The sequence below is a fragment of the Sorex araneus genome, chromosome 5, assembly GCF_027595985.1.
Source record: "Sorex araneus isolate mSorAra2 chromosome 5, mSorAra2.pri, whole genome shotgun sequence".
Classification (NCBI taxonomy): domain Eukaryota; kingdom Metazoa; phylum Chordata; class Mammalia; order Eulipotyphla; family Soricidae; genus Sorex; species Sorex araneus.
Genome location: NC_073306.1, coordinates 33180745 through 33205982, shown reverse-complemented (window position 1 = coordinate 33205982; position 25238 = coordinate 33180745). Strand labels below are relative to the sequence as shown.

At 56.8% G+C, this 25238-nt stretch overlaps 1 protein-coding gene across 2 annotated transcripts; it reads left to right on the top strand.

Annotated features, from left to right (window-relative positions):
* Positions 1–1466: 1466 nt before the first annotated feature.
* IPO13 (importin 13) lies at positions 1467–25238 on the top strand. Of its 2 annotated transcripts, XM_004614170.2 has the most exons (20): positions 1468–2346; positions 4131–4867; positions 12109–12249; positions 12335–12476; positions 12584–12750; positions 13323–13443; positions 13540–13687; positions 14015–14196; positions 14279–14305; positions 14481–14615; positions 14729–14881; positions 16589–16669; positions 18296–18433; positions 18611–18707; positions 21790–21842; positions 24017–24083; positions 24224–24282; positions 24393–24482; positions 24768–24949; positions 25068–25238. In XM_004614170.2, exons 1-20 carry the CDS (start codon positions 2263–2265, stop codon positions 25162–25164), a joined length of 2901 nt encoding a protein of 966 aa, XP_004614227.1. In that variant the 5' UTR covers positions 1468–2262; the 3' UTR covers positions 25165–25238. The 2 variants fall into 2 exon arrangements, 1 of the variants encoding a protein (XP_004614227.1); XR_008630232.1 differs by lacking the exons at positions 21790–21842; positions 24768–24949; positions 25068–25238 and having other exon boundaries at positions 1467–2346; positions 24393–24474.

Genomic DNA, 25238 nt, shown 5'->3' with positions numbered 1-25238 from the left:
AGAAAGAAAGAAACTCTGAACACAGGGGTCCATTAGCAATCGCATCATGTTGCACTTAGGGAAAAGTCCAAACTGAGGATCTAGAGTTCCCAACTTGTCTGGTCAGCCTCATCTCTGATACTCATCTCTTCCCAGGACTTCTCAGCCAGAGGTGCTTTTGGGGGTAGTGGGACCTCTCCAGGAGTGCTGGGGACCATCAGAGCAACACCTGGTCATTCTTGGGCCATGCAGCATCTGGAATAGAGCCTACATTCATCAGTCATATATCCCCTTAAGCCAAACACATTTCGGGGTATTTGGGGCCACACTCAGTAGTTGTACTCTGGGATTACTCCTGGAACCAAGTGTGGTGCCAGGGGTAGAACCCCAGTCTGCCTCATGCAAGGCAAGCGACTGACTTACATGTTACATTTACCTCTCCAGCCTCCCCCATAAACACTCTTTGACACAGATATGATATAGATTCCCACTGGATTTTTCTTGCCAGTTAATCAGGTGGCCCCTTCTACCCAGCCTCTGTTCTTCAAGTTCAGATCAAGTTTCTCCTCCTCCAGGAATCGCCAGCCACCTCTTCTTAACGATTGTCAGTACCAGCTTCCTCCACTGAACAAAGTATAATGAGCCTCTCCTTTCCCTCTATGCCGCTCAGAAAGTGGATAAACCAACAAGGGGAAGGGTCCGAGCAGGGGACGCGGGCTTGATCAGGTCAGATCGGCCTCTGCTACCTGGAGTGTCCAGGAACAAGGAAACCAGTGGCGTTTCTTCATCTGCTACATCCCTACTCCACCTGGAGCCAAGGGAGGTGAATCACGATTCCTAGCACTTAAATGTGAGCCTTTCCCATTCTAATTACTGAGAAGAGCCAGGGCTTCCAGTCACCCTAGGAATTCTCCGAGCACTGTCCATGGTATGCAGTTTCCTGGTCTCTTACTGGATGATCCCGAGGGCTGTCCTTTTAAATTCCAGAGGCGCGACAGACTCTAGCTCTTGAGAGTCGTGCAGAAGCCGGCTACCCAGAAGGCCCCTTTCCGGGGCCACAGGATGCGCCCTTCCCGGAGCACCGGTGACCTGCCTCCCTCGCCCCTCCCTAATACACACACACCTTTTCCTTCTACCTGGGCCCCACCTCCAGCCACCGGTCCTTGGAGTCACATTTTCGTCGGGAGCAGCCCTGCAGCGACCCCCACGGGTCGGACCCGCGGGCGCACACGGCGCCCTCGGCCCGGGGCTGGCCGGGCTGGGTTGCCCACCTCCAGGTCCCCAACCCACGTGCTCCAGGCCTCCTCCGCCAGGCGCCGCCCTCCCGCCCGGCGCGATGCGGACTACATTTCCCAGGGCGCACCGCGGCGGGGCCTTAGCTCGGCGGGGGCCTCGAGCGGCGTGCCGCACCGTCGCCTGCTCGGGGACGCGCAGACTGGCGCGAGGACAGGACCAGAGACCCGGAATGAGTTTCCGCGCAGTTCCGCTGGGCCGTGCTGGGCTGTGCCGGGCCGGGTCGGGCCAGGGCAGGCGGCGGGGGAGACGCTGCCCGAGTCGGCCGTGCCGGGGACAGGCGCTCGGGGCAGCCCGTGCCTCGCTGAGGTCCCCGCCCCGTCCCGGCCGGGCCGGCTCGCCTGTCAGTCACTGGGGCGGAGGCAGCGGTGGTAGCGGGGCCGGATTCGGCGGTGAGACGAGAGCGGGCCCGACCGAGCCGCGGGGACCCTGCCACAGCCCCCCAACTCTCCGGACCCTCCGCCCCGGACTCGCGAAGCCGTGTCCCCGCGCTTCGTCGGACGCCTCCGTAACCCACCACCGGCTCTCTCGCTCCCCGGTGGTCCCCCACCCCGGTGACCTCCTCCTGGCCTCAGACTCGGCCGGACCGGGGTGTTGTGGGTACAGGCCCGCGACCCGGTGACCCCTCAAGGGCCAGAGAGACTCGGGTTCCCTCGCCGGCCGCCCTGCTCTATGAGTCCCTCCTCCCAGATTCTGGCCACGGAGCTGTGACCTGCCACTGGGACCCCCCGCCTGAGAGCTGCCTCCGGACGCTTCCCTCCTCGGGGGTGTGCTTCCCTGGGTGTCCCGAGAGCACCCCGCTTTGCTCTCTGGCCAGCCCCCCACCGCCCTCCGAGGTGGGGAGGCCTCGGCAGCCATGCCCGCCCTGGGCCCCGGCTCAAACCACCACTCCCGGGGCGCCCGCGCCGGGGTCTAGCAGGGGGCCGGCGGCCGAGGGGCTGGGGCAGGAGCCAGGCGGGGGGCCACCTCCCTGCGGTGGAGGGAGCAAAGATGGAGCGGCGGGAGGAGCAGCCGGGGGCTGCGGGGGCTGGAGCCACGCCAGCCCTGGACTTCACTATGGAGAACGTGGAGAAGGTACGGCGGGCCGGGGTGGGCGCTCAGGTGACGGGGCAGAAGTTCTGGGCACTGGCGCCGACGTCAGCGCCGGGGCTGGGCAAGCTGCCTGCTGGGATGGTGCCCCCAGAGCACCTGGCATGGGCCGTCTCCCCGCGCGCAGGACCCGAGTGTGGCCGTGCCCGGCGCTATTTTGGGTCTTGCTCAGACGTGGGTTCGCTGTGGGCACATCCTCGGCCGGCTGGGTCCCTCCAGGGTGCTGACGGATGGCTCAGACCTCGCCAGCCTGGCTCCACTCCAGGCCCTGGGAGCTTTATGAGAGCAGTGCCGGGGAAGAGCCCGACCCTTCGGAATCGAGAGCCCTCGGGTCTCTGTTTTCTACTTCCTTGGAGAAGGGCCTTTCAGGGGTGTCTGGAGCAGGCCAGAGTAAAGCTGAGCCCCCTTCCCCTCTGTTTCATGCGGGGTCTCAGCGCCCAGGTGTTGCTGGCAGCCTCATCGGCCGTCCCTGCTCCCTGCATGCAGAGCTCCTACCCGGGCTTCTGAGGACTGTTTCTCTGGCTCTTTTCTGACACACACTCTCTCCAGACTGGGAATGCAGAAGTGCACGCCTCCCCCCACCTTCCTGCACCCCAGTCCCCTGAACGGAGATGGGGGTTTCCGTGCTGGGAAGCAGGGAATGGTTGCGGATACACTTGGATTATTTCTGAAGCCCATTTGCCATGCCGAATGGTGAGGCTGCATCTCTTCTGCTTCTGTTCCTGGCCTGCCTCAGCAGCCCCAAGAGAGCCCTGAGGGAATGTGGCTGTCATCCACGGTCAGGTGTACAGAGGGGGCTCAGTTTGCCCGCTCAGGGGGTCAGTGCTGGCCTCATGCCTTTACCTCCTGGGACCAGTCAGTGTTGGCATGGTGGCTACCAGGGAGATAAACAGCTGTTTTCTAAATGTGATGCCCAGTGGAGTCGTGGCCCCAGGGATTCGGCTGGTTGAAAATGCCAGGCTAGGGGCCGGAGCGATAGCACAGAGGGTAGGGCGTTTGCCTTGCACGCAGCCAACTCGGGTTTGATCCCTGGCACCCCACATGGTCCCCTAGGCACTGCCACGAGTAATTCCTGAGTGTAGAGCCAAGAGTAACCCCTGAGCATCGCTGGGTGTGACCCAAAAAGCAAAAAAAAAAAAAAAAGAAAGAAAACGCCAGGCTAGGCATATTTTAGGGCTGTAGGTCGAACCTTCTCTGGACCAGCATCATGGACCCTCACATGCTCTTTCTGAGGCCTGTTCTCACCATTCCCTCCAGTATGACTCTTCCCCAGGGCTGCTTGGCAAAGCCTTAGTCCTACTCAGATTTCACACTGGCTTTGGTACCAGCCTCTGGAATGACCTAGGGATGGTCCTGGGGGAGCTGAACAGGGCGCGTGGAGCTGATGGGAGCAGCTGTGCCTGGGAGGCTGCTCCGTCTCTTCTCAGGCCTGGCCTCATCCCTACGGCGCCGTGCCTGTATGTAGGCCTTGCCTCTTACTTCAGGTGCCGCCACTCTGGGGAGCTCAGCCTCCCCTTTCTGCCTTTCTCTCTGGCTCCATACTGTCTTGCTATAAAGAGGTGGTTGTGGTAGACTCTGGGCAGGGTGCAGGCTCTCGAGTAACAGCAGGAACCTGGGCCCCGGAAACACCACAGAGTCCTGAGCTCATTTCCTGTGTGGCCCCCTGGCCGGAAAGAAGGGTCTTGCAGCACCAAGCCGCACCTTCTCTCCTGGGCTCTGGCGGGATCCCGAGTGGGCCGACCCCCGCTCAGTCCTGTGCTATCCTGCAGGCGCTGCACCAGCTCTACTACGACCCCAACATCGAGAACAAGAACCTGGCTCAGAAGTGGCTAATGCAGGCCCAGGTCTCCCCACAGGCCTGGCACTTCAGCTGGCAGCTGCTGCAGCCCGACAAGGTGCCCGAGATACAGTACTTTGGGGCCAGTGCCCTGCACATCAAGATCTCTCGCTACTGGAGTGACATCCCCACTGACCAGTACGAAAGTCTCAAGGCTCAGCTCTTCACCCAGATCACCCGCTTTGCCAGCGGCTCCAAGATTGTGCTGACTCGGCTGTGCGTGGCCCTGGCCTCCCTGGCTCTCAGCATGATGCCCGACGCGTGGCCGTGTGCCGTGGCAGACATGGTCCGGCTCTTCCAGGCCGAGGACTCGCCGGTGGATGGCCAGGGCCGCTGCCTGGCCCTGCTGGAGCTGCTCACCGTGCTTCCCGAGGAGTTCCAGACCAGCCGCCTGCCCCAGTATCGCAAAGGGCTGGTGCGGGCCAGCCTGGCGGTGGAGTGTGGGGCCGTCTTCCCTCTGCTGGAGCAGCTCCTGCAGCAGCCCAGCTCCCCCAGCTGTGTGCGTCAGAAGGTGCTCAAGTGCTTTTCCAGCTGGGTGCAGCTGGAGGTGCCCCTGAAGGACTGCGAGGCGCTCATCCAGGCCGCCTTCACCGCGCTGCAGGACTCGGAGCTCTTTGACAGCAGCGTGGAGGCCATTGTCAACGCCATCTCGCAGCCCGATGCCCAGAGGTGAGCTGGTGCCCATTTTCCCAGAAAGGGCTAGCGTTCTTGGCCAGCCACACGTCCACCATCTGTCCAGTAAATCCTGAGTGCCTGCTGCACACCTGGTCCCAGGCTGGGAGATGTAGCAGGGAGCCAAACGAGACATAGTCCCTGTCTTTATGGGATGGAGCCCGACAGTCAATGGCGAATCTATACTCCGCTTTATTCAGTTAAAATACTGGACTCTCTTCTCATGCTCCCCACCAGTCCCTCAGTCACCAAATCCTGGTCATTTGGCTCCAAGATTACCATATTGGCAATCTGTGTTTTCCATTTCCGTGGCCACCACCCAGGTCCAAGCTGTCATCCTCTCCCCAGCTTACTGCAGCGCCTTCTCGCCAGACCTCTGGCTTTGGCTCTTTGTGGTTTAACCAGCAGACAGGGTGGACTTTAGAAAAGGAGGATCTAGGGCCAGGGATGTAGTTCAGTGGTAGCGCCCTTGCCTTTGCATATGTTGCAACCCTGATGTTAAAAGGAAGAAAATAAAGAAAGGAAGGAGGGTCTAGGAGCCTGAGAGGCAGTCTAGGGGGCTAGGCATTTGCCTTGTATACACTCGTCTCTGGTTTGATAGAGAACTTCAGCATTGACCCCTGAGCACAGAGCCAGGTGTAAATCCTGAGCACCGATGTTCAAATCTCATTCCACCCCAACCCCCCATAAAAAGAAAGATCTGATATTTTCTTTCTGCTTAGCATCCTTTGGTACCTCAGATTCTAGTGGGACTCTCCGAGGTGTACCGTGTGGTGCCTCCAACCTCATCGTGTGCCTTGCATCTTGCTTTCTTGCTCTGCTTCAGCTCCTTGAATGTCTCATGTTCCTTCCAGTATTTGAACCATCACTGGTACTTGACACATCACCTCTGCCTGATTTTTTGGTTTCACTTCCTTTGGGAGGGCCTCTGATCTTGAAGACTAAGTTTGATCTTCTCTCATTTTTATCTCAAGAGTTTCCAGTGTTTTGCCTTTTTTTTATTTTTTTTATTTTTGGGTCACACCCAGCGATACTCCGGGGTTACTCCTGGCTCTGCACTCAGGAATGACTCCTGGCGCTGCTTGGGGGATCATTTAGGATGCCGGGGATCGAACCCAGGTTGACCGTGTGCAAGGCAAATGCCCTCCTCGCTGTACTATCACTCCAGCCCCGTGTTTTGCCTTCTTAACCCTAGCTCTGTTTCATTATGAATGAATGAATGTCTCCCCAATTCGTTCTCGGCTCTCTAAGGATAGAGCACTGTCACTTTATTCACACAGGGCCTGGCAGTTTCTCAGTGGCATTCCGTACTTCTTGAGCAGATGACCAGAGATGCTGAGTTGAGTGGAGAGAGGGCAAGTTGGTGGGGGAGAAGCAGGGAGAGGCGGGGAGAACTGTAACTTCAGGGACAAGGGTGCAGGTACAGAGGCCTGTGGCAGCCAAGTCCATAGTATATTCAAGGACCCCCCAAAAAGGTAAGTCTTATGGAATATAGTTTCATAAAGTTCCACTTATGTTCATGGAGCACTTGCTTGTATGTCAGACTCTGGAGCAGAAGGAGAATAAAGACGACTAGGTTGACTTCTGTAAGTCGGGGCCATGGTAGACACAAATAGGCAAATTTGATGTGATAAATGCTTTCATGGGGAAAAGCAAGGGGCTGTGAGGCCTGGAGGAGGCATTTAGCCCAGTATGAGGATCATGAAGGGCTTCCCAGAGGACGTGACATCCAGACTGTGTTGAAGACTGAGAGAGTGGTCAAGTGTAGGTGACGGATGTGGGGAGAATGTTCCAGACAGGTGAAATAGCCCAAGCAATAGCTCCCCAGGTGAGGGAGTTCCCGGTGAGGGGTGATGAGTAGGAGGTGTGGGCTCGGATCACACGGCACCTTTCTGCCCTCTGTGAAATAACTCTCCATCCTAAAGAGGATGTAAAGGGTTTTGGGTCTCGAAGATGGCAGGGTGAGATCTCTGGCATAGACCGGAGACTCCAGGCTGGAGGCCTGACACTGACATCCCAGAGGCGTGGCTCTGGGAACCTGAGGCAGAGTTGAAGGGCAAACAGAGCTGCTGAAGGAGTCTGCAGCAGGGTGTGGGTTAATGGCTCTAGCTTTGGTATCAGCCACATCTGAGTTTGAACATCAGCCTGTCCTCTTCCTAGATCTGAGGCCTTGAATAAGCAGTTTTTGGGTGCTGGGTTTCTTTGTTTTGTTTTGTTTTTTGGGTCACACCTGGCGATGCACAGGGGTTACTCCTGACTCTGCACTCAGGAATTACCCCTGGCCATGCTCAGGGGACCATATGGGATGCTGGGATTTGAACCCGGGTCGGCCGCGTGCAAGGCAAACGCCCTACCTGCTGTGCTATCTCTCCAGCCCCGGTGTTTTTTTTTTTTTTTTTTTTGGTTGGCCACACCTGGCAGTCTCAAGGCTTACTCCTGGCTCTGCACTCAGGGAATTTCTCTTGGCAGGGCTCAGGGGGACATATGGAGTATCAGGGATTGAACCAAGGTCAGCCAGATGCAAAGCAAGTACCCTACTGCTGTTGTATCTCTCCAGCCCCCTTAGTAAGCACTTTTTTTTTTCTTTTTGGGTCACACCCAGTGGTGCTTAGGGCTTATCCTTGTGGTGCTTGGGGGACTACATGGGATACCAGGGATTGAACCCAGGTCTGTCGTGTGCAAGCAAACGCCCTACCTATGGTACTATTGCTCTGGCCGCTTAGTAAGCACTTTTATTTATTTATTTATTTATTTATTTATTTATTTATTTATTGCTTTTCGAGTCACATCTGGTGGTGCACAGGGGTCACTCCTGGCTCATGCACTCAGGAATCACTCCTGGCAGTGCTCAGGGGACCATATGGGATGCTGGGAATCGAACCCGGGTCGACCGAGTGCAAGGCAAACGCCCTACCCACTGTGCTATCGCTCTAGTAAGCACTTTTAAACCTCACTTTCCTCATCAGTAGAATGGATGTGATATACCAGCCTTGCAGAGTTGTAAAGGTTTTAGTAGGATTTTGTGTACTGGGCTCGCCCCTGTCTTATATAAATGATATTTGGGGATGAAGAATAATAAGAAAATATTCCAGGGTGGTTTAGCATGGTTCCTGTTCTCTCTAAGCAGCAGTTGCAGATATTGGCGATGATTGTGTTCCCAATTAGTGGGAGCCCTTTCCCCGGAGCCCCAGCTGCAGTGAACACCAAGTCCCAGGTCATCGCCTTTTCTGGTCCCCTAAAGAGAACCAAAAAAGCGCTGGCTGGGCTTGGGCAGTCTGTGGTTAACGGGAGGAATTGGCCACGCCAGTCCACGGGTGATGTGGGATATCCTTAGATATACCCAGGGTTACCTACGCCAGCCAGTCTCGAGGGCTTTGGCAGGTAATTGATGCCACTTCTCTGTACGAATGAGCGAGCAAGGAGCCAGTGAGGGAATCCACAGCCTCCTGAGCGCCCATTGGCTGCAGCCCCCTTGGTTGCCTAGCAACTCTCCCTATTTTCTCAGCTCAGCTCCCAGAGCTCTAATTGCAGGTCTGGGCTGAGCTCCGTGTGAGTGGCAGCCAGCGTCCCAGCCGCCCCACCCCAGTCGGGCTGCTCTGAGCTGACCAGCCCGAGCGAGGCCTCTTTAGCCCAGTCTCACTCAGCTCCGTCCCCGTCTCCCCCACTGGAGGCCTCTGCAGCCGAGGCCTCCTGTGGACTCACGGGCGTGGTTGCAGAGGCGTGGCTGCAGGTCGTAGGCTATCTACCAAGACTTCCCTCCTGCGGGTGCCGCCCTAGCCCAGAGGCAGTTTGAGCCTCGCCTTTCCAGCCTAGAACCCTGGCTGTGGCTCTGAGACCCCAGGCCTCCGTGCGTGCTGCCGTCTGTGCCCCCCTGGCCCGAGCTTGCCCTGTAAGGCACCTTTGCCTGCGCCTCTGCAGCCGCAGCTACTTGCCTGGCCCTCAATTCTCCTTTGGGGGGGGGGGGTGTGGGAAATGTCGATTTTTCTGGTTTGTTTTTAGTCCTGGAAAAGCTCTTCAGTAGGAGTTGAGGAAGAGAAAAAGAATTAAAAAAGACTTTTGGCAGAAGGCTGCCCTTAGTTAGGACCTTAGTTAATTGCGATATTGGCTAAGAACTGCAGAGATGCTTGGGGCAGCTTGGGTTGGTTCCCGAAAGAGAAGCATAAGGGGCATCTTCAGCTGGAATCTGGTGGAGGGGTACACCAGGTGGTCCTCAGGGCTTATTCCTGGCTCTGCCCTCAGTCAGGCATCACCCTGGGGGACTTGGGGATGTGGTGCTGGGGATTGAGTCCGGATCACCTGTATGCAAGGCAAACACCCTTCACTGTACTATTTATTACTATTTATAGACAGGCCTAGTGTTTTTTTTTTTTCCTTTTTGGGTTACACCTGGCGAGGCACAGGGGTGACTCCTGGCTCACGCACTCAGGAATAACTCCTGGCAGTGCTCGGGGGACTATATGGGATGCTGAGAATCAAACACGGGTTGGCCACATACAAGGCAAACGCCCTACCCGCTATGCTATTGCTCCAGCCCCTAGTGTCTGTCTCTTAAGTCACAGTATGACCTTGAATAATACTCTGAGCCCTTCTGAGCTATATTGTCCTTGATTCTTCTCAGTAGGAGGCTGTGGTGAAACCAGTTAAGACCCTTTATTGAGTAGCTACTGTTTCCAGGAGCTTTGGCAGGTGTGAGGGAGCACTGGAGTCCAGTGGAGAGGCTATGGGGGTAGGGCATCACCTCTAGCCCCCACCCCAGCTGCTGGCGAGCTCAGGCCATGGCCTTGGCTCTGCCCCTGCTTTTTGCTCTTTGTGCCAGAGCCTGGCCTGAAGGTGCCCATTGTTTGGTGGTGCAGCCTGTGTCAGGGTCACTGGACTGAAGCTATCCCAGCTGTCTCCAGGCAGCACCCTCGGGGCTGTCTCGGGGCTGGTGGGGTCCTGGTAAGGACGCCTTGTCCTGCCAGTTTACTGGGGCTCTGGGGGAGTCCTGAGCTCCTTGCTTCCTGCCCTTTCCATCCTTCCCTAAGGCGAGCTGCCTAGCCATTTGCTGTCCCAGCAGCACCCTGCTGAACCCTCGGTTTGCACCTGCCTCTAGGATTGCCACGGTGAGGCTACAGTTGATAACCGAGGGGTCCCAAGCATCTGAAGACCCCTGAGACATCACTCCCTTGTGTAATCTTGTCTCCGAGCAGACCCAGGCTTCTCTCTGTCTCCGGGCTGGGCTTCCTCGGCTCCCCCTGTCAGTGCGTGCTGCTTGCACCTGCACCCTCTCCTTTCCTCTCATTCAGCACTTCTTGGGCAACTCATCTACCCCCACAGTGCAATTACCAGTCGTTCCCGGATGACTCCCAAATCTCTGTCACTTGCTCTGTGGTGTGTGGTGTGGTGTGTGTGTGTGTGTGTGTGTGTGTCTGTGCACGCGCGTGTGCACGCATGGGTGCACCCGCACATGCTTGGGACCAGGGATCCCCAACCCCAGCTTCTCACATGCAAATTATGTGTATTAACCCTTTGAACTATCTTGCTTATAACTTCTGTACTTAAGTTTGGGTTTTATTTTTAGGGGGGGGCGTGCAGGGGGCACACCTTGCGATGCTCAGGGCCTACTCCTGGCTCTGTACTCAGGAATTACTCCTGACAGTGCTTGAAGGACCATATGGGGTGCTGGGGATCAAACCTGGCTTGGTCGCGTGCAAGGCAAACGCCCTACCCGCTGTGCTATCACTTTGGCCCTAGGACTTCAGATTTTTATATCCAGCTCCCTGAACATCTCTGACCAGGCACCTCTGGTTCAGTGTGCCTCATCCTGAAAACTCACCATTCTTCAGACTCCCTTACATTGATTACTACCCCCTCTTCCCACCCTCTAAGTCCCAGTAAATAACTCTTGCCATCTGCTTGGTTGTTTCCCCAGGAACCTGGAAGTTGTCTTTGATTCTTCCCCATCCCATTCAGTCAGCTGTCATGTCCTCTCTCTGTCCTCTCAGTCAGTCGTCTGTTTCTCTCCTTTCCTGCAGCCAGCTCCACTCTTAGGAGCTGGGGGCTGGCAGGGTGGAAGGTGGAGACGGATGCTCTCAGGGGCTGCTGCTCCTTCAGCAGTGATGCTGAGCCCGTGTTCATGCTTCTGTCTCCCATCCTTGTTCAGGCGCATTTCCTAGGGCTGCTATAATAATCATTGACTTGCGAACTTTAAACAACAGGTATTGTCTCAGATGTGGAGGCCAGAGTCCAGACTCAGATGCCAGCTCCCTCTAAAGCCTGTCCAGGAGTCCTTCGCCTCTTCCTAGCTTTGGGTGGCATGCTGGAACTTGCTGGCTGCCAGTGGAGAACTCCAGTCTCTGCCTTTGTCATCCATTGTGTGTCAGTCTTCCTGTAGACCTGTGTCTTTATGTGGATGGCTTCTAAGATACTAGTATTAGATTAGTATTTGGTACCATATTAGGCTTCCTCCCCTAGTCTGTTACCTCAGCTATAATATCCCAATTTCAAAAGAAGGTCCTTTTCAAAGGTGCTGGAAATCAAGACTTCAACATCTCTTTGGGGCTGGAGCGACACAATTCAAACCTAATAGGTTTGTTCTGAGACCTCCACATTTACCTCCTTCCCAAAAGCAAAAAAAAAAAAAAGAAAAAAAAAACCTCTAAAAAAAAACTCATTCCAGTTTTCTCAAAAGCCTTTTGTTTTTTGGGCCACACCTGGTTGGTATTCAGAGCTTACTCCTGGCTCTGTGCTCAGAGATCACACCTGGCAGGCCCAGGGGTCTGTATGGGGTGCCAGAGATCGAACCTGGATCAGCTTTATGCAAGGCAAACACCTTACCCCTTGTGCTGTCTCTCTAGCCCTCTCCAAAAGTCTTAATCCATGCCAGCATCAACTCGTAGGTCTAGTTGAAGAACACAGTTCAACCCATAGTCCTTAGGGTCCCACACTTCCAGGTTCTCCTGCAGGTCTCTGCCCCAGGCTCTTCCCAACACATCAGACCTGCCTCGTACACTCTGGCCTTTTTCAGATTTGAAACAAGGAGGAAGTGCCTTTTTGTTTTGTTTTTATTTATTTTTTACTTTGGGGGCCACTCCCAACTCAGTGGCAGGGGGTGGGGGGAATACTCCCATCCATTGAACAGTCCCCCTGGTCCCAGTGGAGTGGGAGTGTTTTGATGAAGGTCAGGGGGAATGTGCCTTTCTAGTCAGGAAGGCGGCGATGGGCAGACAGCTCTGAGGGTACCTTCCCCCTTCCCCCAGGTACGTGAACACCCTCCTGAAACTCATCCCACTGGTGCTGGGACTGCAGGATCAGCTCCGACAGGCAGTGCAGAATGGGGACATGGAGACCTCTCACGGCATCTGTCGCATCGCCGTGGCCTTGGGCGAGAACCACTCTCGGTAGGAAGTGGGGCAACTGGGGCTGGGCTAGAGGGACCCCCTAAGAAGCAGGGTGTGGAATAACCTTACTCTCTCCCCCTCCTAGCGCCTTGCTGGACCAAGTGGAGCACTGGCAGAGCTTCCTGGCCCTCGTCAACATGATCATGTTCTGCACGGGCATCCCCGGCCACTATCCTGTCAACGAGACCACCAGCTCGCTCACCCTCACCTTCTGGTACACGCTGCAGGTGTGTCTGTGTAGCCGCCAGCAGGACTGCGGTGGGAGGGGAGGAGGCAGACCGGGGGCTCATGGGAGTGCTGGTGAGGGAGTTCAACCCGTCCCCCGCTTTCTCAGGATGACATCCTGTCCTTCGAGGCAGAGAAGCAAGCCGTGTACCAGCAGGTGTACCGGCCAGTCTACTTCCAGCTGGTGGACGTGCTTCTGCATAAGGCCCAGTTCCCTTCTGACGAGGAATATGGATTCTGGTCCTCAGATGAGAAGGAGCAGTTTCGGATTTACAGGTGACGGTAGCAGACCCCTTCCCAACTTGACCTGGATTCCTGGAATAATAAAAGCAAGTGGGAGGGGGCTGGAGCGATAGCACAGCGGGTAGGGCGTTTGCCTTGCATGCAGCCGACCTGGGTTCTAATCCCAGCATCCCATATGGTCCCCTGAGCACCGCCAGGGGTAATTCCTGAGTGAAGAGCCTGGAGTAATCCCTGTGCATCGCCGGGTGTAACCCAAAAACAAGCAAACAAACAAAAAGCAAGTGGGAGGGGTTGGAGCAATAGCACAGCGGGTAGGGAATTTGCCTTGCACGAGGGGCCGACCCGGGTTCGGGTTCGCAAGAGTAATTACTGAATGCATGAGCCAGGAGTAACCCCTGTGCATCGCCCAGTGTGACCCAAAAAGAAAAAAAAAAAGCAAGTGGGAGTGGAGAGGGGAGAAGAATCCACGGTCAGCCACAGGGAACCCTGGGGCTCCTTCCTCCATTCTCTTGGCACTTTTGCCAGGGCTGGGAGGGGTCCGGGGTGGGCGCTCAAGCTTGGCAGCGGGAGTCAGCAGTACATAAGCGCTTTAATCTGCCCCTCAGGGTGGACATCTCAGACACGCTCATGTACGTCTATGAAATGCTGGGCTCAGAACTCCTCAGCAACCTATACGACAAGCTGGGCCGCTTGCTCACGAGCTCAGAGGAGCCCTACTCCTGGCAGGTACCCCTGGCGCCTGATTCCCTCAACTCTCCCCGGCCCCTCCCAGCCTCCGCAGCCAGTCCAGGCACCCCTCCCCACTCCCCCCTCTCTCTCCAGCACACAGAGGCCCTGCTCTACGGCTTCCAGTCCATCGCAGAGACCATCGATGTCAACTACTCTGATGTGGTGCCCGGGCTCATCGGCCTCATCCCACGGATCAGCATCAGCAACGTGCAGCTGGCAGACACCGTCATGTTTACCATTGGTGAGACCTGGCACTCTTCCCACGAACCATGTGTGGGCCCCCACCCCCAGCCGCAGCCCACCCTCGGGGCTCTGTCCGAGGGGGGAGCAACGCAGGTGCCCCCACACACAGTCAGCACCAGGCATCCACTTCAGTGTCCCAGGCTGCAGTGCTCCTTCGAGGGAATAGTGGTTCTGGGTCTTCCCTGGGTGCTCCCGCTTCTCAGCTGCACGGCTCCTGTTGGAGGAGCTCCCGGCCTCTAAGGATGGTGCCGAGTTTGGGGCTGCAGCTGACCCTGCCCACAGGTCTGCCCACCTCACTGGCCTTTCCTCTCCCCTCTGCCCGCAGGAGCGCTGTCCGAGTGGCTGGCCGACCACCCTGTTATGATCAACAGCGTTCTGCCCCTCGTACTGCATGCCCTCGGCAACCCCGAGCTCTCCGTCTCCTCCGTGTCCACCCTCAAGAAGATCTGCCGAGAGTGCAAGTATGACCTGCCGCCTTACGCTGCCAACATCGTGGCTGTGTCCCAGGTAGGCGGGGCCCCTGGCTCGAGCTGCGCCTCTGGGCACACTTGGCCTCGTGCTGATGCCGTGTTCCCCCTTCCGTCCCCAGGATGTGCTGATGAAACAGATCCACAAGGTGAGCTCACTCGTTCCTAGGGGGCTCCTCGGTGGTGTGGGGGGACCCATGGGGTCCCATCTCCTGCCTTCCCTCCCCTTCCCCGTGTCTGTCCTCGGAACCTTCTCTGAGAGGCTCGTACTTTACCCGCACACCCGGCTGCGCCGGGGACTGACCGTCCTGTTCTGCTCCACAGACGAGCCAGTGCATGTGGCTGATGCAGGCTCTGGGCTTCCTGCTGTCAGCCCTGCAGGTGGAGGAGATCCTGAAGAACCTGCACTCGCTCATCTCGCCCTATATCCAGCAGCTGGAGAAGCTGGCAGAGGAGATAGTGAGTGAGCTGGAGTCTCTGTGTCTGGTCGGGGGGAGCCGGCGGACGCGGCCGGGGCCTGCGTGCCAAGCAGGGATCGGGACGTGTGGAACTCGGTGTTCTTCTCCCCACAGCCCAACCCCTCCAACAAGCTGGCCATCGTCCACATCTTGGGGCTCCTCTCCAACCTCTTCACCACACTGGACGTCAGTCACCATGAGGACGATCATGAAGGGCCTGAACTCCGGAAGCTACCGGTGCCCCCAGTGCCTCAAGGACCCAACCCTGTGGGTGATCACTGCCCACTCCACCACACCCCTGCTTCCCTTGGGAATGCCATAGGGACCCCACCACCCTGGGGCAGATTATTGTTTCCCTGGGTGATGCATGGTGTCCTCTGATCTTCCAGGGCCGTCTGCCTCAAACCCTCTGCCCCCAGAGAAGTCTCAGGGTGCTGACACACTCCCCACTTGAGCGTTTTTGCTTCAGAGTTTTGCTCCCAGTCTAGAGGAGAGACACACAAAGAAATGATCGCAAGGCAGTGTGTTCTTTACTGTGGAGTGCAGGGGCACCGGGGCCTGAGGCGACCACTTCCTGGGTGTTTGAGCTGCCCATGGTTACAGGGCCAGAGAGATAGTACAGGGGTTAAGGCACTTGGCTTGCACGCACCGACCCCCATTCAATCTTTAGCACCACATGGTCCCCTGAGCATCACTGGATATGACCCAGGAGGATAATCAAGCACCACTTGGGTGGCCTGGGAAATTCCTGGCACCACAGAGCCGAGCCCAAGGAGTATCGTTGGACTCTCACATTGAACCTGCTATCCTAGAGTGACCACAGGTGACCAGGAGGCGATCCTCAAACATTGCTTGGGAGACCTACTTCTCTCTAGCTGCTCCCCCAATCTCCCCACAAAAGTCATGACCATCACAATGATTAGCTTGATTATTTCATAGAAGTGTGCTGGGCAGCACGTGTGGTGTTGAGGGAAAGTGTTTTGCATACCATGAATTTCTGTACAAACGCGAGGGGCTGCTTTGGTCATTGTTTCTAGGACTCCCTGCGCTGGCCCCATCACCTAGGCTAGGGTTTTGCCTGGAGATGAAGCCACACTGTGGAATTCAGACCAGGCCTGGGGCTCCAGTCTCCCATAGAGCCTCATCTTTGTGGTCGTCATTCTGGCTTCCTTCACTCCTCATGACCTTGATTTTGTGAAGCAAAATAGTTCTCAATAGAAATTTATTTAGAAAGATGTGAGGGGAGAGAAAGGGAGAAATGTGTGCTTAAGAGAGAACACGAGGCTAGAGCGATAGCACAGCGGGTAGGGTGTTTGCCTTGATCGCAGCTGACCCGGGTTCAATTCCCAGCATCCCATATGGTTCCCCAAGCACTGCCAGGAGTAATTCCTGAGTGCAAAGCCAGGAGTAACCTCTGTGCATCACCGGGTATGACCCAAAAAGCAAAATAGAAAAAAAAAAAGAGAGAGAGAGAACACAGGATGGAGCTGGAGTGATAGTACAGAGGGTCGGGTGCTTGCCTTCCGTGCAGCTGACCTGAGTCTGAGTTCAATCCCTGGCATTTTGTGTGTGTGTCCCCCTCCCCCCCAGCCCACTAGGAGTGATCCCTGAACACAGAGCCAGGAATAACGCTCAGAACCAAAAGAGAGAGGGGGTGGGGGAGAGAGGGGAGAGAGAATGAGCAAGCAAACCGAGAAGCAAACAAGATATAAGTTCAGCACAGGCATGAAGAGCAAGCTGAAGGTTAGAAAGTTTTAATAATCCTCTAAAGCATTTACACCCCTGCTTTAGTTCGAGGCTCCCCCGAGACGAATACTAGGGTTCAGGAGACCCTCTTTCATTCAGAGGGCACGGCCACAAGCTGTTCTCTCCCAGGGGCCCAGACACTGAGTCCTCTGGGTGCTGTCTGGCCAACACCCTTCAGTGTGGTGGGGCTGGCGGCGGAGGGGCCTTCACTCCCCTGTGTGTCCTCAGGTGGTGGTGGTGCTGCAGCAAGTCTTCCAGCTCATCCAGAAGGTGCTGAGCAAATGGCTGAACGACGCCCAGGTGGTCGAGGTGAGCCTTGGCCCTGCTCCTACCCCCGTGGCGCCTTTGCTCAGAGGCAGAGTGATCCCTCTGAAGCTCACGATGGTCAGGGGGGAGGTAGAGGAGGCCAGAACTCTGCCTTGTGAGAGACAGGGAATTTCGGGGAGACATTCGGAACACCCTGCCATCCCAGAAGTTCTCCGCCACGGGCCGGAGAGAGAGTTCAGTGGTCTGAGCACATCTGGGAGGCCTGAGTTTGATCCCCACGACCACGTGGCTTTCCAGGCAACACCAGCAGTCACCCCTGAGCACCAAGCTGAGAGTAGCCCCTGAGTATCACTAAGTATGGCCCCAAAACTAAAAGACAAATAGAGAACTGCTGTCGGGCAGGAGGTGGGGCCTTGGCCTTGCAGGCGGCTAACCTGGGCTCGAGCGCCCGGCACCCCAGATGGTCCCCTGCGCCCCGCCAGTTGTGCTTTCTGAGTTCAGAGTGATGGGTAAGGCCTGAGCATCGTGAGTGTGCCTCCCTGCCCCCCAAAAAATGCTATCCCCAAGAACTGTGGTGTTGGGGCCGAGTGTGACTTAAGATTCCTGTAGGTCAGGCATGCCTTTGGTCTCTTTTCAAGGCTGTCCGTCATTGCTGTGAAAGTGGTGGTTGTGGGGAGCAAGAAGTCAGTTACCAGGCTCTGGCCTGGACCCCTCTGGCAAGGGCTGATTTGCCTTTGCTTCTTCGTCAGACCTGCTTCCCCTCGTTGGCGCCCCTCCTTGAGGACATGTTTTAGACCTGGTGACAGCACCTGCCTTCTCTTCCAGCTGGGACCTGCTGACTGGGACCCTTTTTTTTCGTTGTTGTTTTTGCTTTTTGGGTCACACCCGGCATTGCACAGGGGTTACTCCTGGCTCATACACTCAGGAATTATTCCTGACAGTGCTTGGAGGGACCATATAGGATGCTGGGAATTGAATTCGGACCAGCCGCATGCAAGGCAAATGCCCTACCCGCTGTGCTATTGCTCCAGCCCCGGACTGGGACCCTTTGCTTTTTTCTTTTTCTTTAGTTCTAAAATTGAAATGTGGGGGACCAGGGAGATAGTACAGTGGGTAGGGTGTTTGCCTTGCACACAGCCGACCCAGGTTCAATCCCCAGCATCCCATATGGTCCCCAGAGCCAGGAGTAACTCCCTAGCATTGCTGGGTGTGACCCAAAAACTGAAACAAAGAAAGAAAAGTTGGAGTATGAGGCCAGAGTGATAGTTCAGCAGAAAGGGCGCTTGGCTTGCACAAGGCCAACCTGGATTCGATCCCCAGCACCCCACACAGCCCTCCAAGCCCACCAGGAGTGATCCCTGAGTGCAGAGCCAGGAGTAAGCCCTGAGTGCCGATGGATGGAGCCCCCAAAGCAAAACAATTAAATAAAACTCTAATATATTTGATTTATATGCATTTACTGCACCTAGTATATTGATCTGATACATTTGTTGCAGTTTTGGCTTGTAGCAGTAGTTAGTATCTCTCTAGGGTTGCATAATCATCATTTCATTTTCGGGTTGGTGGTCAGAACAATTGAGGTCAGGTTTTTAGTCAGCTCGGTGATTCTCAGAAAATGCTGTTTCCTGAGGCCTGGGTCTGTTTCATGGGCCTTGTGCTCTTCCTAAGGCGGTGTGCGCTATCTTCGAGAAGTCGGTGAAGACGCTGCTAGATGACTTCGCCCCCATGGTGCCACAGCTGTGTGAGATGCTGGGAAGGATGTACAGCACCATCCCTCAGGCATCTGCTCTTGATCTCACGAGACAGGTGGGCCTTCCGGGCTCTGGATGATGTCCTCATCAGAGACCTGGCCTGGGGGGGCGGGGGGCGGAGCGGGGTAGACGGCTGACCCGGCCGGGGTTCTTCACCTGCATTTCCCAGGGCCACTGGCCTGGCCTGGGGAGACAGAATGTCAACTGACCAGCGCCCCGTGCTTTGTTGTAGCTGGTCCACATCTTTGCTCAAGAGCCTGCCCACTTCCCCCCCATCGAGGCCCTCTTCCTGCTTGTCACCTCCGTCACGCTCACTCTCTTCCAGCAAGGTAGGTCCCGGCCTGGGTTTCTGCCGCTGCCGCTGCACTGCCTCCGCTTCCCCCACGGGGAGCCACAGCTGCCCTTCTGTTCCCTTCTGTCCCCCCGAGTCGCACACAAGATGTGGTGGGAGACTCACGGGATCAAGTCCAGCACACCCGTCCCCTTATGTAGCACCGACACCTTAGGCTGCAGTGGGAAGAGAGTGAATGATGTCTACTGCTGGCCCTCGGGGCTCTGAGCCCGTCTGGATGTGGGGAAGGAGGGATCAGGTGCTCTAAGGGCTGGGGCAGCAGGCTAGCTCCTTAATGGTGGTTGTTGTTATTTATTATTATTATTATTATTATTATTATTATTATTACTATTATCATCTTTTAACATAGAACAAAAAGTGGAAAGAGCATGGATGTGGAGTCAGACAGATTCTAAGCTCATCCCCACCAACTAGTTGTGTGACCCTGGGCAAGTCACTTACCTTTGCAGAACTTTTGTTTCTATATCTGTGAGAGACTGGAGCTTTCATCTATGTGAGAGGTTACTATAGGTATTGAAGGAGCAGCTTTGGAGCCCCCAGCTTGGGGTCTTTGTATACACTGATTAGGGAGTGTTGGTTTCCTTCCCAGCGTGGGAGCTTACTCCTTTCGAGACCAAAATCGACCGGCCGTGGTCCTAGCTCCCCATTCTCCGTGTGGTTCTCCTCTGCCTGAGATGGCGGGAACAGAGACTCACTCCAGGGTACCTGCTCTCGAGCCCAGGCTTTGCATTTGGAGAAGAAACCACACTCCTAAGTATCGTCTGGACTGTGGCTGCAGGTCTGCGGCACCTCAGCGGCTGGGGCCAGAGTACTGTCTGCTGAGTCCATCCCGTTTGGCCTCCTAGTGCTGCCCTCTGCTCCAGGCTGGTCCCCGGTGGGGGAGCTAGAGCTGGGAACCCGGGCGTGGGGTCCCTCCCATGCAGTCGGGGCCCCTCCTGGAGAGCCTGGCTCCTGGTTCTGCCTCCCGTTTGCCCTCTCCTGCCCTCCCTCCACGGCCACCGTCTCTGTGCCATCTGCGTGACCCTGCCAGTCGTCTAACTGGCTTCCCACGCATGTGCGGTTTGCCAGTCCATTCTGCACCTTGTGGCTGGAATGTTCCCTATCAGACACACATCTGAGTGCCTTCCCTCCCTGGTTTAAAGCCCTTCCCTTGGTCCCCGTTGCCCTCGCTGTCATCATAACATATTCCTGCACACCTCGCTGGGGCCTCCCTCACCAGTGTCCCCGTGACTCTGGCTGCACAATTACGCTGACCCCCCCTTCATTTTTGGGGCACACCCAGCGGTATTCATGGCATGTTGCTCGGGGGTTGCTCCTGGTGGTACTCAGGGGAGCATGTGGTGGTAGGGGTTGAGCCCAGGCCTCCTACATGTAAAGCATGCACAGTAGCCCTTGGAGCTACCTCCCTGGCCCCTGCTGACTCTTTTTTTGTTTGGGGGCTATACCCAGGGTTACTGGGAAGAGGGGAAGGGCAATGGGCCTACCCCCACTCGTTGCTGGGGGGTCATTCCTGGTGGTGTTCAGGGGACCATTGATTTGAGGAGTCACACCTCCCACCTGCGAAGCATGCGCTCCAGCCCTTTGAGCCCTCTCTCTGACCCCACACTGGCTTTTGCCTCACTGCGGCCCCCGTACCTTGGTCCTGCATCCTTTCCTAGATGTGCTCTCACCCCTTCATGCCTCATCAGTTCTCAGATGCCTCTCGGGGGCAGAAATGGGGGCCTTCGTTTCTGCGGCGATGAAACTGCTGCATCGTGTCCACATGGCTGATAAGAGCCCCACTCACACGCAATAATCATCTCTCCCGTGTGTCTCGCCCAGACTAAGCCCTTCTGAGGCCTGCGTGGGTCTCTGCCTGCTCAGCACCCCCAGGGGAGCCAGCCCAGAGCAGGCCCCGGCTGCTCTCCCGGGGCAGCCACTCAGAGAGGAGCCTGTGCCCACAGGGGCACCCTGGCATGAGGGAGGGAGGGTTCACATTGCCAAACTCAGGGCCCGGCTGTGAAAGGGATGGGCTTTACTGTGGCTCCTTCTCGCCCAGGGCAGGAAGCCAGGCAGAGACTGGTACCTCCTTTCTAGTGGGGAAACAGTGCTTGTGGCTTGCACAAGATCACACAGCTCCTAGTGGTATTTCAGACAGGCGTTCCCGGAGAGCTGAGACGCCTGGGCGGGGGGCTCTGGCCACAGGTCTCGTCCTTGCCATAGGAGCAGTGCAGCTGGAGGCCCAAGAGGGTCCACTGTCACATTTGTTGGGCTGGTTGGTTGTCGGACAGGATGGCTCCTTACCAGCTCTGCTGGCCCAGTGTTGCCCTCCCCTCCCTGTGCTCAGCCTGTCCACTCACCACACCACGGGGAGGCCCATTACTGGTTTCCCTCTTGGTCTGTGTGTCCAGATGGCGGGAGCTGGCCCTTTGCCCTGAGCCTAGCGCCCTGCCGAGTTGGCGTCCATGTGGATGGCCTCTTCTGGGTGGGGCTCCCACTTTTTTTGTCCTCGTGGATGGAGATTCCCCCTCTCCCCCACCCCAAGCCCCACACATAGAATAACCAGGGGTTTGACCAGCCATCCCCACAAAAGATTAGGCAGCACCCTGCCCAAGAAGGAGCACTTGGATGTGGGCACTTGTAGAACCCTTTTCTGGGCACACGAAATGCCACTGAGTGAGGGGCACCTGCTCAGGCCTCCGAAGGAGGTCCCGGGGACCAACCTCCCACCGGGCGAGAGTGGTGGGAAGCATGTGCTTGGAAACCTGCCAGAGGCCACGGCGGGAGGAGGGTGCTCATCAGCTCACGGAGGATCACGTGGGGGATTGGCCGAGGAGGAGTGGGGCGTAGGTGGAGGCCCCGGGGGGAGCTGGGGCAGGCCCGTCCTTCACTCTGCCGTCTCTTTCTGTTGGGCTTCTCCCAGTTCATGGTTTTTGTATGTTTTGTTTCTTTATCTTGCTTCCTGCTGCTCATGTGCCCCCACGCTGTCTCCCTGCAGGCTCTCAGTCCCACATAACTATATGAGGTTGAGTTGCTGTTTGTATAATTTTTTCTTAAGTTCCATCTTTATTATATTTTAGGGCCCAGGGATCATCCTGATATTGTTGATTCATTTATGCAACTCCTGGCACAGGTGTGTTTTAGTTTTATTCATTCACGTTCTGTTCTCTCTCTTTCTCTTTCTCTTATGTTGATATTCAATTTAAGCCTATTTTTAGCTTTCTGTTGACAAATTTTTTTTTCTGTTCAGTTGAATAGAGTTTCTTCATCTGTTTCCGTGGAAGTTGACAGCCCAACACCCTCCTTTAGTGCCCCTTTGCCTCAACTAGCTCAGGCCTCCTCAAAGACCAGGGAGAGGCCAGTCCCAAAGTGGGGGGGCAGGGGGCGGAGCTGGGCTGGCCTGGGGAGTGGGGGAGGGGAGGGGTTATGCCCAGCAGCCCCTGTGCAGCTGGAGCACCTGAGAAGCTCTAGGGTGGAACTGGTGTTGAAGGGCCTGGGGTTCATTGTCCCCGTGCTCCTGCCGGGAACTGCCTGCCTCAGTGCCTGCTTGTGAGAGGTAGGCTGGGAGGAGCGCACAGGGAGGGGCTGGAGGTGAATGTGCTTCGGGGGGACCCTGAGCTGGGCTGTTAGACAGGTCGTACCGCTACTGGGAGGTGGGGTGGTGGTGGATCCACCATGAGACTGTGTCAGGTGTGTGTGTGTGTGTGTGTGTGCGTGTGCGTGTGCGTATGCGTGTGCGTGTGTGTGTGTGTGTGCACGTGTGTGTGTGTGTGTTGGACCATACTTTGCCTGTCCTGAGTTTGGTTGGGGCTCACATGGCTGCTGTCAGTAGTGTGTGTTCCGTGTTGGTTGGGATCCAGCGGAGCTGAAGGCAGTGCGTGTGGTATGGTGGTGAGCAGGAGACAGTGATGCACTGTGCGTGTGATGTGTCGGAGGTATGTGTGGGTCTGTGGGGAGTCCAGAGTAGAATGCACAGGAGTAGACACCGTGGTGTAAGTGTGTCTGTATTAAGGTGTATGTATTTTGGAAGATACGTGTGTTGGGCTTTGGGACTATGTTAGTGGATGGGGGGGTTCTGTCTTATTAGAGGATCCTGTGGGTTGAGGTAAATGATATGTTTCTTTACTTAATCACTCCACAAATACTTCAGTGTGTGGTACATGCCTGGTACTCCGCCAGGTGCCGGGGATATGATGTTAGTGAGCAAAAGCTGGCAGAGTTCTTACTCTCCGGGAGTGTGTGGTAGTAGAGGATGGGGTGCAGGAGGTGTGGGGGGGGGCGGGGTGAGTAGGGAGTATGTTCTTTGCCAGGATGAATGTGTGTATGGGTGTGTGTGAGAGTATCTGGGGGTGAGGGCATCTGAGTGTTTATTTGTGGATGTGCCTGTTGGGAGAGCACGTGTGCAGTGCTGGGTAGGTGGAGGGTGGGGCTGTGGCCACGGTTCGGGGAGGCCAGGCGGCTGTGAGCATGTAATAAAGGTGGACTGGAGATGTGGGGAGTCTGTGCGTAAGGAGCATGATCGGGATGTTTGAGGGTGAGCGTGGGGGTGTTTGCACACGCGTGGCTGTGTGGGCTGGAAGGTCAGGTCTCTGTGGTATGTGCTGGGGGGCAGCTGGGGAACAGCAGTGTTCGATGACTGCTGGAGCTGTGCAGAGCATCTGCTGTGACCTGAGGATTTGCCAGTCCTGTCCTGGTACCACTTGGGCGGGTCATCTGCCTCTGAACCCCACCTGTCCCCCCTGTGGTAGCACGGACTGAGAAGGGCCTGGAATCTTGAGTGGCAGGTGAGGCCATGGTGGACAGCTCCTGCCCTGCTTTTCCTCTTCCTCAGCCGGAGGGTGTCTGGAAAACACAGGTGGTCTGTGCAGGGGGGCTGTTGCACTGGGCTCCATGTCCACCTGTCCTCTCCCTGCTACCCCGGTCACAAGTCCAGGGGTCTCAGCTGCCTCTGGGAATCAAAGCGACGTCACTGCTGGCTGCCGGGAGCCTGCAGGAGGTCTGACCTGATGAAGGGGGGGGGGGGGCGGGGACGGTGTTTGCTTAGGGGTGCCCCAAGCTTTGTGCACAATGAAGCCCCAGCCTCTCAGGTACACATGTCGTTCATGTCCACACATATGTGGACCTGAGAGCCTTCAGCTGCTCCTCTGCTGCTCTCCTGAACTACCGAACCCCGAGGGCTCTGGCACCCCGGAGGTGATCTTAGCAGCCTTTCCTTGTGGTGTGAGGCTGGGGCCTGGGTGGCAGGTGAGTGGGGGGATGGTTTTTGGAGTGAGCTGGGGCTGGGCTTACCAGCACCACCTCCTGCAGGCTCTGAAGCGGAAGCCAGATTTGTTCCTGTGTGAACGCTTAGATGTGAAAGCGGTGTTCCAGTGTGGTAAGTGGGGTCAGACGGGCAGGTGGGCCTGGGATCCCCCCACCCACCCACCCACACCCACACCCACACACACACACACACACACACACCCCAAGGAGCAGCTTCAGGCCTCATCTGATTGGCTTCTGCCTTTCCCACAGGTGTGCTGGCCCTCAAGTTCCCCGAGGCACCTACTGTCAAGGCTTCCTGTGGCTTCTTCGTGAGTTCCAGCCACCCTGACCCCTGTCCAGGACTCTTGGGGGGGTAGAGTCTTGCCCCCGGGCTCCTGAGGAAGCTGCGGGGGCTGACAGGCCTCTCCATCCCCTGCAGACAGAGCTGCTGCCGCGGTGTGGGGAAATAGAGACCGTGGGGAAGGTGGTTCAGGAGGACGGCCGTATGCTGCTCATAGCAGTGCTGGAGGTGAGATGAGCAGGTGTGGGTGGTGGGAGCGGGGCGCCTTCCCCGCGGTGGCAGCTGCCCTTCGGAGGAGCCCGAGCCTGTGGATCCCCGAGCTCTCGCATGGCGTCTTCCTCCATCAACCGGCTGAAAGTTGCTAGGGCCGCTCGGAAGATCAGCGGGCCCTCAGACAGCGGTGCACAAACACATGTGTGCAGCGGGCTGAGGAGCGTCAGGAAGGGGTGCAGCGTGAACCCCGGCGGAAGGGCCGACACGAGCCCTGGTGTGCTGAGCCCCTGTCTCCATCAGGCCATCGGGGGCCAGGCCTCTCGCAGCCTCATGGACTGCTTTGCTGACATCCTCTTTGCCCTGAACAAACACTGCTTCAGCCTCCTGAGCATGTGGATCAAGGAGGCCCTGCAGCCGCCCGGCTTTCCCTCCGCCCGCCTCAGCCCCGAACAGAAGGACACCTTCAGCCAGCAGATCCTCCGGTGAGCCTTGCCGGCGGGCTGGCAGGCTCGGGAGGGAGGACGAGGAGCGGGGCAGTGCGCAGGGGATCAGAGGGGAGCGGGTTCAGGGAGCTAACCAGCTCTCCCTTCCCTCCTCCAGTGAGCGAGTCAACAAGAGGCGGGTGAAGGAGATGGTGAAGGAGTTCACCCTGCTGTGCCGGGGGCTCCACGGCACAGACTACACAGCTGACTACTGAGGGGCACCCCTGTCCCACTCAAGCCGCCTCCTCACCCCTTCCCGTCCCCCGGCAATAAACCAACCCTCACTGCG